General features: G+C 53.8%; 1 protein-coding gene across 4 annotated transcripts; it reads left to right on the plus strand.

The window, feature by feature from the left end:
• Window positions 1-299: 299 nt before the first annotated feature.
• On the plus strand, window positions 300-11,432 carry CIDEA (cell death inducing DFFA like effector a). Of its 4 annotated transcripts, XM_069569020.1 has the most exons (6): window positions 587-876; window positions 6,459-6,603; window positions 7,456-7,602; window positions 9,541-9,637; window positions 10,127-10,308; window positions 11,034-11,432. In XM_069569020.1, the coding sequence occupies exons 1-5, from the start codon at window positions 839-841 to the stop codon at window positions 10,273-10,275; spliced, it is 576 nt and encodes a 191-aa protein (XP_069425121.1). In that variant the 5' UTR covers window positions 587-838; the 3' UTR covers window positions 10,276-10,308; window positions 11,034-11,432. The 4 variants fall into 4 exon arrangements, with proteins under 4 accessions (XP_069425123.1, XP_069425120.1, XP_069425122.1 ...); XM_069569022.1 differs by lacking the exon at window positions 9,541-9,637 and having other exon boundaries at window positions 300-1,339; XM_069569019.1 differs by lacking the exon at window positions 9,541-9,637 and having other exon boundaries at window positions 331-876.
• Window positions 11,433-11,875: the final 443 nt, after the last annotated feature.

Raw genomic sequence — 11,875 nt, forward strand, 5'->3', positions numbered from 1 at the left:
TTCTAAAGCTAGCACACTGGCCATTAGGAGGTCAGTACATGAGTTGTGAGGGGTATACAACATTCAGGCAACTGGCAGGGGGGGCGAGATCCAGATGGGGCTCTGGGCCCGAACCCCCCCGACGCCCGCCACCACTGGAACCCCGCAGGTCCGGGGGATACCAGGACTCTGGAAAGAGATTGCTTTTGGCCCCGCACTTCCCTCGGTGACATCATGAGCCTCGGGGCAGGACGGAGGAGGAAGAGGAGTAGGAACTCAAGGCAGCAGGGCCAGCTGTGCAGGTCACGTGAGTCCGGACCGAGGCAGAGGTCAGGCCACAGAGGTCAGGCCACAGCGCTCTGGGAGCCGGCTCCGCGCGGCTGGGCCTGCGCGCCGACGGGGGCCAGTCACCCCGAGTGCAGGCGGCGCTGGACAGTGTCAGCCGGGTTTCTCCTTCCGAAGGATCAGGGCCAACTGCCCCAACCCCTAACCCGCTCTAGAGAGTCGGCTTCGCAATTCAGAGAGGGAACAGCTGACAGCCCGGCCCCTCTGAGGTCTGACCCCTTCCGGCAGAGCATCCCTTCCCACGTCCGGTGTCCCACATCCTGGGCCGCACCCGCCCCTCCACTGCAGAGGCTGCGCTGCCGGCGTGGCAATGTCCCCACTGACCCATCCGACAGGCCAACCGGCGACCCTCGAAGGCACGGGGAATGGCTGGGCTCCTGGTTGTCGGCGGAATGGTTGTCTGATGCAAAGCTCCGCAGCCCGAGGGGCGTGGACCTGGGCGGGGCGAGCGGTGGCGCTTTAAGAGGCCCGAGCGCCAGGAGGCCGGCCGGGCGGGGACTGACCCGACCGAGCGATGGAGACCGCCCGGGACTGCGCCGGAGCCCTGCTCAGGCGAGTGCCGCGCTGGTTTGCGCCCCCGGCGCCTCGCATCCCCCTGGCGCTCCCGCCGCCTCGGGGCCCCTCGTCTCCTCGCCCCCCGGGGCCCCCTACGCCCCGTGCCCCTCTGCTTCCCGCGTCCCTCTGCGCGGCCCTGAGCCCCCAGCCCGCGCGCGTCCCCTCCCGAGTCTCCGACCGCCCCCAGCGCCAGGTGCGGCCCCCAGGTGCGCGGGCTCCGGGAACAGGTGAACGCGGTGAGTGCCCGAGCCGCATCCCGCCGCCGCGGGAGCAGACGAAGCGGGACCCAGGAGACCCCCGGCGCGCGGGGGGCCAGGCTGCTCCGGGTCCCCGACCGTGGCGGGAGCTAGGGCTAGACGAGGGGCTCCGGTGGGACGCTGGACGGCTTCGGGGTGGCCAGTTCACTCCTCAAGGCCACGCGGGCTCCGGCACTACCTGATGGCGCTGGCTGAGCTCTCGGGTTTGTACCGCGGAGTTTGGGGGAAAGTAGTGACGCTGCAGCCAGGGCCGGGGCAGGGGATGCGGGACAGTGGTAGAGGTGCCGGCGGACTGCGGGGCCTCCTCACCCGCCTCCCACTCCCGGTGACCGAGGCCCCGCATCACTTTTCCTTCTTGGGTTCGTCTTAACGTCCAAAAACCCAACCCACTCCTCCTCTGTAAAATCCTGATGATCCTGGTGGCAGTGACTGTAGATTTAAGGGAGGGAAATGGCAACCCACTCCAGTGTTCTTGCCTGAAGAATCCCAGGGACGGGGCAGCCTGGTGGGCTGCCGTCTCTGGGGTCGCACAGAGTCGGACACGACTGAAGCGACTTAGCAGCAGCAGCAGCAGCAGCAGCATGCTTCTCTGAAGATCGTCAAAAGGCGAGAAGCCCTTGAATGCTTTTTTTTTTTAAATTTATTTTTAAATTGAAGGATAATTGCTTTACAGAATTTTGCTGTTTTGTGTCAAATATCAACATGAATCAGCCATAGGTGTACATATAAATGCAGGTTTTCCCAGGTGACTGGGGTGGAGGGATTGGGTGGGTGAGGCGGTAGTGTGATCTGTGAGCTTCTGAACCTGGGTCTTTAAAGGGGGCTTCCTGCCATACCCAGGGTTAGAGAGCTGCCACAGTGGAAGGGGAGCTGTCTGGCTGGGGCTGTCTCTTTAAAACTGGGACCCCAGGAAGGTGAGAGACAGATTTTTTCATGCCTCTTCACTCCTGTGGCTTAGACCTAAAGGAAGGGCCCTGGTTTTTTCCCTGGTTTCTTCCTCTTCCTCCAACTCCACTCACAACCCTCCCCCACCCCCAATCCCACTCCTGGGGTAACAAAAGCTGACGGCTTGGAGTGCATCCTCCAAGCGTTTCTCCCAAGGAGCTCTCTGACGTCCTCTGGGCACTGAGCTGGTGAGCCCAGTTGTAAGGATGACAGGAGGATCAGTTCCTGGCTGGTGTGGCCTGAACAGGAGGACAAGGCAAGACCTGCAAGATTAAGGCTGCCCTTGCCCTTGCACCTGACCCTACAGTGTCAATCCCAAACCCTCTGTGTGAGGAGGAAGGACTCGCTTCTGCAGTTGCTGTGCAGATGATCTCATGCGGAAGGACTGACCTGCTTAGCCAGCCCTGAGTGCGGGGCTCTGGCGGAGCCCCACCCTGGGGACACACTGTCACCAGGTCCTGCTTGCATGCTGAGCTGCTCCATTCATGGGACCCCACCTGCTTCTGCCCACCTGTAACACTTGCTGAAAGGAAAACTTTCTCTGCCTCCCTTAAAGCTATATCCAGGCTGCATGAGACCCCCTGGCAGGCAAGGTGACTGCTGGACTTCTGTCGCCTCTCAGTGGTCCTGGTAGAGTTTTCCTAACTCTGTCTTTTGTTAGTAAGTACCTGCATGTTGCCAAGGCAGGAACCTAATGTCTTTTTTTTAACATCAGATGCAGGTAAGCAATGATCTTAACCCAGTTATTAGTTTGTCCATTGTCTGTGATCAGGAGGCCTTGGTGGTAATGGAAGCAGCCCAAGGTCTCCTGGCTCGGCTCCAGATGCCCAGGATGTCCATCCCCACAGTGTGTGTTGTCGCAGACACAGCCTGCTCTGACTTTGTGTCCTGGCAGCGATAACACACGCACTGAGATAGTTACAGAGCTCATCTCCATCACACTTTGTGCAGAGTAGCTGTTTGGTACTCTTTCCTTGAACAAATAACTCTAGGTTTTGAATAGCTGCCATTTGGGACAAATTTGACCAGTCTTGTAGGAGACCTAAGGGAGGAATTGACTTTTCTATGGTTACTGATGCTTACTCCTTTGTGGTCTAAACTCTTGTGTTAATAACATTCAAAGTGTACAGAGACTTCACGGCCATGTGCTGGATGTGTTTTCTAGCCAAGCATTTTTTCCCCAGAGTGGGGGCAGGGGCAGGGCTCAAGGCATAGTAGGAATGGCCACAGTCCCGCCAGGGAGCTCCCAGTGGGGCCCCATGTCCCATATGTTGCTTGTCACTGGCCAGGCATTGCTGGAGGGCAGGAAGCCTCTTTGGGGCCAATACTGCTCTGCTTCCTGCCACAGTGAGACCCCCGACCCCCAAAAACTGTCCCTCACCTGCTGTCCCTGCAGCTCTTGGAGGCCCCGCCAGGCCTGATGGATGCTTTCCAAGGCCTGTCCCTTCTCTGCCATCCCACAGCTGGGGTCGCACTTTCCTTCCAGCACCGTCCTGTCACCTGACTGTGAGCACAGGATCTGTCTGAGCTTTATCACTTCTCATGGACCCTCCTTGTCCACACGACAACCTGTTCCTGGGCCCCCTGCTCTCCCCCAGCACTTCTAGAATAAACACCAGTTCAGAGGGCAGCCTAGAAAGGCACCATCTTATGACCTGGAGGCCCAGCTTTGTAGTGGAGTTCACATCCATAGTCAGCCAGTGCCTGTTGCTCTATTTCCCACTTGTGTGTGTTAAGGTCTCCTCAGTCCCTCCTGGAAAAGGTAGACCTCCCTGTCCCTTCAGTTCTGGGACCTGTGCCCTTCCACAGTTTTCAAGAACCTTCCATGAAATCTGACTTCTCTTATCTTGATTTCCCTGAAACAATATTATTTCCTTGAAGAACCTGTTTCCTTGTTTTCCTGTGTCCTGAGCCTTTCCCCTTCCTGTTTCATGTGATCACCTGCACCTTCCTGGGGGTTAGAGGGTGGCCAACATGATGTGTCATCAGAAGCTGGATTCTAAGACTTCTCAGTGCTTCTGGGACAACGTCACTGTAGGAGGTTGGGGGAGGGGGCGGGGCTGTTTGATGGCCAGTGACACAAATGATCCCACCAAGAGGACCAGACTGAGTTGGATTAATGTGTTGCTTTGTTCATGTGGCTGGTTGAGCCCACTATCCACTTAGCTGGGGCAGAGTAAGCACCTGGTGTTGGTTGAGCCTGTTAGGTGTACCTAAGCCTTTTCTCAACACTGACCCAGTTCTTAGCTGGGAAACGTAAGGATTAAGGACAGCAATAACTGGGCGTCCTCCTTTATCACAACTGGCGATCTCAGAGCAGTGAGGAGGGAGGCCAGTGCTTATCTGGTCAGTAGTTAGAAGACAATGAGGGCTTTGTGATGGCGGAGCAAGGTCAGTGGATCACTGGTGCTAACAGAGGTGCAAGCGTCTGCAGAGATGAGGAGATTTGGGCCCTGACTAACTAGGTTAGAGCTGTCCGGCCCACAGCGCACACTGATCCCCCAGGGCCAGGTTCTAAGACGTGAACTTTGTCCTGTTATTTCTCTGGTTGAGCCTGAGCCTTTCGGTTCTCAGGAACAAAGGAATGGGTCTGGAGGGAGGGAGGCTCTTGCTGGCAGGCCCTGGGCTCTTCTGCACTAGAGGAGGGTTTCACCAGGGGGCGGGAGGGTGGGAAGGGCATTCCCCCCACCCCAACCCTGGCGACCCTTCCCTCTGCCCTGAGGACCACCCCCCACACTCGGCTGTGATGTGAGCTTATGTCCTGATCAGGCAGTGAACCTGTTTCTTTCTTCGCTCCTTACAGCAACCTCGTTCTCCACCAGGTTGAGAACAGAGCTGGATTCCAGCTGTAAAGCATCATGTGGATTACTCTCATTGCCCTGTGTACCGGGTTCCCCAGGAGGGAGGGCACCAAGCAACTTCCCTGCAGCATCACCCTGGCAGACGTGGGCCCCTGGTTGTCGAGTTGTGTAACTGAGGAGCCTGTGTAATTCCCCGGAACTGGGGCAGAGGTCCGGAAGCCATGTGCCAGGCCCTCCACTGGGTTGGCTCACGCCTGGACTCCCTCACTGGGCTGGCCTTGATCTGGAGGAGAGCTGCATAGGGACCAGAGACCAGGCCCAGTCCCCTTGCAGCTGTTGCGCTGGACACAGGCTGGGTGGTGACCCTGGAGAGAAGCCAGGGTTGTCCTCCTGGCAGGCAGCTCTCCCTCACCAGCTCCAGTTGATGTTTATTGCTTAAGATGAAGTTCAGAAAGATTCTTTATTAACTGGATGACCTTGAGAAATCACTCTGAGCCTTGACTTTCTTACCTGAGAAATGAGGTAATACTTTCCTTGTAAGGTTATAATGAAATTAGTTGATATATTTTAAAAGCCAACATGCTGCTGGCCATGGCAGGTGCTTAGATGCCTTCAGTCACAAGGCACAAGCCTGACGCCGGCCAAATAAGCTTCAGACCAAATCCTAGACTGCTGGCAGTCTAGGTAAAGAGGCTGTGGCACGGGTTCCGTCATGTCAGGGGAGGGTAGGGGCTTCCCACACAGCACTAGGCATTTCTAAGATGCCGGTGGGGTGTCCGAGGATTCAGCTCAGTCTCGACCCCATCTACCCAGAGACAGTGTCTGATCCCACAGGGTATGGGCTCAGCCCCACCTGACTGCCCCCTGCCTGCACTGTAGATGCCAGTCACAAGTCCAGATTGTCACCTTTGTCTGTAAGGAAAGTCTAGTCTAGCCAGTCACAAGTCCAGATTGTCACCTTTGTCTGTAAGGAAAGTCTAGTCTAGCTGGAGATACAAAATATAGATAGATAAATGGCTGACATATGTAGAGGTGTCTATGAAAGTGTTCTTTGCTCAGTCATGTTCCACTTAGTGTGACTCCATGGAGTGTAGTACGCCAGGCTTCTCTGTCCATGGAATTTTCCAGACAAGAATACTGGCTGGGTAGCCATTTCTTCCTTAGCTTTACTGTACAAATCTATAACTGTGTGTGTGCCTGATTCTTTAAGTCTGTTCAGCTGCTCCATGGCCTCAAGAAATCATTTACTTAGGCTTTTCAACTCTAAAGCCAACGTTTGCAGAATATTATCCTTATTTCTCCTTTGAGTTTGGTACCTTCACCTCTCCTTCTCAGCTACTGTGAGGGCCTTGAATGTTTTGGTAAAACAGGTGTGATGATACTGTGTTTGTTAATTTTACATATTTGTTTGTTTCTTGGGTATCAGGTACACAATATTTAATCATCCCCAACTACTGACTCCTTTCTTTAGGTGCAAATATTAACCTTGTCTTATTTCCATGTACTTTAAACCTCTCTTTAAAGACTCTTCTTTAAACTAACCTCAGTTGGCTTTCACTTGACCCTTCCTTTCCAGGCCCCTGGCGTTTATGGGGTCGCAGACAAAGAAAGTGCTGTTCACACCCCTCATGCATCCCGCTCGCCCCTTCCGTGTCTCCAACCATGACCGGAGCAGCCGCCGAGGGGTGATGGCCAGTAGCCTGCAGGAGCTCCTCAGCAAGGTACCCCCATCAGCCATGAGGGCCCCCAACTCACAGGGTCTCGGAGACAATTCAGTGCAAGACAGGGAGCTTGGGGGAGCCTGCTGGGGTTAAAGGGAACATTTCTGTGTTCCTGTCCCATACAGGACTTAGGTACAGAGATGAGAGCCCTCAAAATAGCCATTAATTGGGAATTCGTTGGTGGTCCAGTGGGTAGGACTCTGAACTTTCACTGCTGTGGGCCAGGGTTTGATTCCTGGTCAGGAAACTAAGATCCCACAAGCTCTGTGGTATGGTCAAAAGGAAAAAGAAAAGAAAAATAAATTTTAAAAAATAAGGAAACAACCATCATTTGATAATGTGACTTTAGTTTCTTGACAAGGGAGAATATAGGAGGCACAACTTTAGAAATCTAGTTTTGGTTATAGAGGCCAGGGACCAATTGTTCTTAATCTAAAACAGTGTCCTCAATCACCAAATAAGGAAGAATCATAGACTTTCACCAGAGACAGGACCTGAGCATCCAACACGCTGTCTCTGAAGTGACAGAGACACGGCTCTCTAAGCATCATGGACACAGGGTCATTCTTTTTATTTGTCCAAATAAGCAAGACACTTTAGAAACTGAATATTGTCCACTGTAATTCCTTACCTAACGATGTTGAAACCTCTGAAGAAGTTAGGTCCATTCAACTTTTCAACTTCTCTTTTCCAAGTAAAGCCTGAGTTATAGACACCAGGCAAGGTACATCTTTACCATTTAGATCCTTAAAATCAGCTAACACTTCGGGGACCATGACTTAATGGATGCCACTGATGGGTCCAAACAGAGTCACTTCACCTGGTGACACTGGTGTGTTCCGTCTGACCTAGACCCTGGATGCACTGGTGGTCGCCAGCCAACTGGTCACCTTGGTGCTGGAGGAGGATGGCACTGTGGTGGACACAGAGGAGTTCTTCCAGACCCTGGGGGACAACACACACCTCATGGTCCTGGAGCAGGGGCAGAAATGGACACCGGTAAGTGTGTTATCTGGGCGGCCGCTGGGTAGGCTGCTCACCTGGGTAAGTGTGGTCCCCACTTGGGTTGACCAGCTTGCTTTCTGAATACTTCCTCTGCGTTCACCCGGTAACTGGATCTGCTGCCTTCCAGGGATGCTTCTATGTGTTTCTAGGAAACGTGGCATCTTTGCAAACCTGGACTGTGTGATTTAGACCCAGTAATTCTGAGGGTCAGGCTTTGGCCAGTGAGGAGCTAAAGACCCTGTTAGGGCATGGACCTCAGGAGGCAGTGAGATGACACAGCCGGTGAAATTAGGGAGGTATGTGAGGGTGTAAACACAGTGAGTTAGACAAGCAAAGAAGTGGCATAAAGGGTTTTATTTCTGAGAAAACTATAGATTATAAATCTTGAAAAACATTCCCACCATAAAACACCTAAACATGTAAAGCATAATATTCAAACATCTTTTTGTATGCCTAACTGACCTTCCCTGGTGGCTCAGATGGTGAAGAAACTGCCTGCAATGTGGGAGACCTGTTTTTGATCTGTGAGTCAGGAAGATCCCCTGGAAAAGGGAATGGGACAGAGATTATTCACTGATGCTCATGACCTAGCTGGTTCCTCCCTCCAGCCCCCATGACCCATATCCTCATCCCCAGAACCCAGGAATTTGTCACTTTACATAGCAAAGGGGAGTTGGCGGGTGTGATTGACTTAAGGATTTTCACAGGGGTGATGACCCTGGATTACCTGATTGGGTGGTCATCACAGGTCCTTGTAAGAGGGACATAGGAGGGCCAGTGAGGGCTGAAGCAGGGAGCAGTGACAGGAGGATGGGCCATGGGCTGAAGGACACGGGTGGCTCTGGAGCCAGGACAGGAAGCCCCACCAGGACAGCCCATAGTTCATTCAGCATTCCCGACCCCCACAACTGTCAGAGCATCAGTCTATATCCTCACTCAGCTTGTGGCCATTGGTCCTAGAAGCCCCAGGACACTAATGCAGAGGGGAAGGGTCTTTTCTGTCTGTTCTGTGAGATGCTTTTCTACTTAGTGGGGGAGTCAGTTGCCACAAGCCCCCATGTGGGCACCGCAGTGGGCACTGAGCTGCAAGTCAGGGTGGTGACAGGAGGCAGTGGACAAGAGTGGCACCAAAGTGACGGTTCTTGGGGGCGGGATGTTTCTCCATCTGGTAACAGTCTGGTTTATGTGAGTCTTACACGGGATCCTACGTGTCTGGACCGCCTTTCTTCTTGAGGTCAGAGGTCCTGCCCCACTTGCAGGAGTTTCTCAGCGAGGCCGCTTGGATTTGACTTAGACAGAACTTCCCAGAAGTATCCACCAGGGGTCTCCCTTCTCAGTCCAAAGCTTTGATGCCAGTCAATCCCCCTGAGGCATCTTGGGGGTGGGGTGGGGGGGATGATGAAACTCTTCCCCCTAACCACCCACCCCACCTCACCCCCCTGTCGCCATGGTTAGATTCCGAGTTTGGGGAGACATCTCGATTCTGACTCAAGACCAAGGATGCTGGCAGAGATCAAAACTTTCATGCTTCAGAGAGGAGCTGTGTCCAGAACCCCTTGCCTTGAGTCAATTTTTAATAATGTTTCCTAAACAATAGATGCACCTCCTCCAAGGCAGCAGGACCTCATGTGTGTTAGTTCCTGGGCTGGGACCATCATGTGTCCAAGTTGTGGGATGGGAAGAGAAGAGAGGCGCCAGCAAGAAGGGTTTAGGTGCTATTTAGGGGAGTTTGCAGTTTAACTTCAAATTTATACTAGACTTTTGTCAGTGAATTTAACACTCAGAGCCCCAACTACTCTCGTGTCTCAAGGTTTATGAAAGTCGTTCCTGTATTTGAATCCTGTGCACTGCAGGACCGTGTGTGCAGCAAACCCACCAGAGGTGTGCCTGGGACATGGCCCTGGGACAGTTTTCTCCTGTTTTTTCTCAAAGCTTCTGCAGGAAGACCATGTGAAAATGCTGTTTATAAACCTGGGATTTCAGAGGTCTCTGGCTTCTCCTAACCCCAAGGGTCTCAAGCGGACTGAGAGTGAGTCTGCTAAGTGTCCCCAAGATGTCAGCCTTCTTCCAGGGGAGAAACTAGAAATCAGGGAACAGCCCTCACACCAGCCCTGGTTGGCCATAGGATTCTGGCATTTTCCGTGGCCACCTCTCATATGGTAGAATAGTATGCCTGCTGTCATGGGCCCATCCACATCACCAGGCAGCCGCAGTGGCCTTGGAGGACCAGGGTGAGTGCGTGTCCACCACAGATCACTGGCACAACTGTCCACTGAGCCCTGGATCCTGAGGCCACACCACACTCACCCACAGTCCCTGAAGAGAGCTGCTGGAGGAGGTCACTTCTTATGAGTTTGGACCCCGTGGCCACAAAAGCACCCTGATTGGCTGAAAACATTCCTCAAATAGTTAGCAGCTTATTCACGCTCAGATTTTAAGCAGACAGGTAAACCCAGCACTGCAGGCCCTGCAGGTGGCAGCTGGGATGCACTGCAGCTTCTGCCCTCCCCACCCTTAGGCTGGCAGCCACACCCCAGCCCGCTGGCCACCTCAGAGACGGGGTATCGCGAAAGTCACCTTCGACTTGTACAAGCTGAGCCCCAAGGATGTCATTGGCTGCCTCAATGTGAAGGCCACCATGTACGAGATGTATTCCGTGTCCTATGACATCCACTGCACCGGGTTCAAGGCCATGCTCAGGTAACGCACCCGGGAAGGCAGGGTCTGGACACAGCTACTGCCCTTCCTTAGCCCCTTGAACCCTGGCCCGACTCGCACTCGTGTTGTCGTAAAAACTTGTTACACCACAAACTTATTCAGAAAACTGAAACTTGAGCCAAAATACATAGTTTTCTCCAAAGACCGTTAAGTCCAAAATGGAACAAAAACCCTGTATAAGAAATAGAAGAACCAAATTCCTTTTAAAAACTAGGGTCATGCATTTAAAACCTTATTTCTCAGCAATGAGGGCTAAATCCAGACCCAAGGAAATTCTCACCTGGTTGTGCTGTGCGTGCTAAGTCATTTCAGTCGTGTCTGAATCTTTGTGACCCCATGGACTGTAGCCCACCAGTTTCCTCTGTCCATGGGATTCTCCAACCAAGAATACTGGAGTGGGTTACCATGCCCTTCTCCAGGGGATCTTCCCAATCCAGAGACCAAACCCAGTTCTCACGCATTGCAGGCCGATTCTTTACTGCCTGAGCCACCAGGGAAGCCCAAGAATGCTGGAGTGGATAGCCTGTTCTTTCTCCAGGGCATCTTCCCGATCCAGAGATTGAACCCAAGTCTCCTGTGTCTCCTACACTGCAGGCAGATTCTTTACTGCTGAGATCAGGGATGCTCCTGGTTGTGCAGAGTAGCCCCCAAACCTCGATGAGGACTCGTACACATGGTTCTGTTACCACCGATTCCCTCTCTTGCAGGAGCCTGCTGCGGTTCCTGTCTCACGCTGCCCAGGTGACTGGCCAGTGTCTTGTCCACATGGGTACCTACATGCTCCGAGTGCTGGCTGAAACGGAGGAGCAGGCGGTGCCTGGCTCGCGCCCTCGGAGAGGGATCAAGAGTGGATAGGGGGCACAACTCGGAGGTCAGCCAGCCTTGACCCAGCCAGTCCCTCTCGGGGATGAATTTAGAAAATGCTGTGTTCCCACCAGTATCACCTGCTCAGGAAAGAAAAGGGGCCTGAGCGACTATCAGGGACTGGGCGGGGGTCCCTGGGGTGGTGGTACTTGCAGTGGGGGCTAGGATGGCAGGATCCAGGAGCTGCACAGTGCCTTCCGCTCCACAATAAACCCATCAGGAAAGCTGCTATGATACACATACTTCTTCCTCCTGTCTCTTTCATCTCAGGAAGTTTCACAGACGCTGAATCAACCAGAAATTCTCCCCTAACAAAGCCAATCGCTCTTAAGTCTCTATCAGGAGCCGGTGCCGCGGGAACAGGAGGGTCAGACGTTACTGGGGGTTTAACCGGGCTCCTAATGAGCCCAGAGACCGGAAAGCTTGCGGGCCTCAGTCTTCGGAGGAGAATAGGCTGCCCTGCCAGCCTTTCCTGAACACGAAGCTGCTGGAAATGAGTCCTGATCAGGGTAGGCGGGGGCCCAGGCTCCATCACGTGGTTTGGGAGGGGCTAGTGCTGCTCCCGGAAGAAATGGGGTTGGGGGGGGGGGGTGCTGCTGGACCAAGGGACCCGCACGTGCCAGGTGCCTTCATTCTGCGGTTTTCCTCCTGAGAACCGCTGGCGCGGAGGCCTGGCCCCCTCCTG

The sequence above is a fragment of the Ovis canadensis genome, chromosome 23, assembly GCF_042477335.2.
Source record: "Ovis canadensis isolate MfBH-ARS-UI-01 breed Bighorn chromosome 23, ARS-UI_OviCan_v2, whole genome shotgun sequence".
Taxonomy (NCBI): domain Eukaryota; kingdom Metazoa; phylum Chordata; class Mammalia; order Artiodactyla; family Bovidae; genus Ovis; species Ovis canadensis.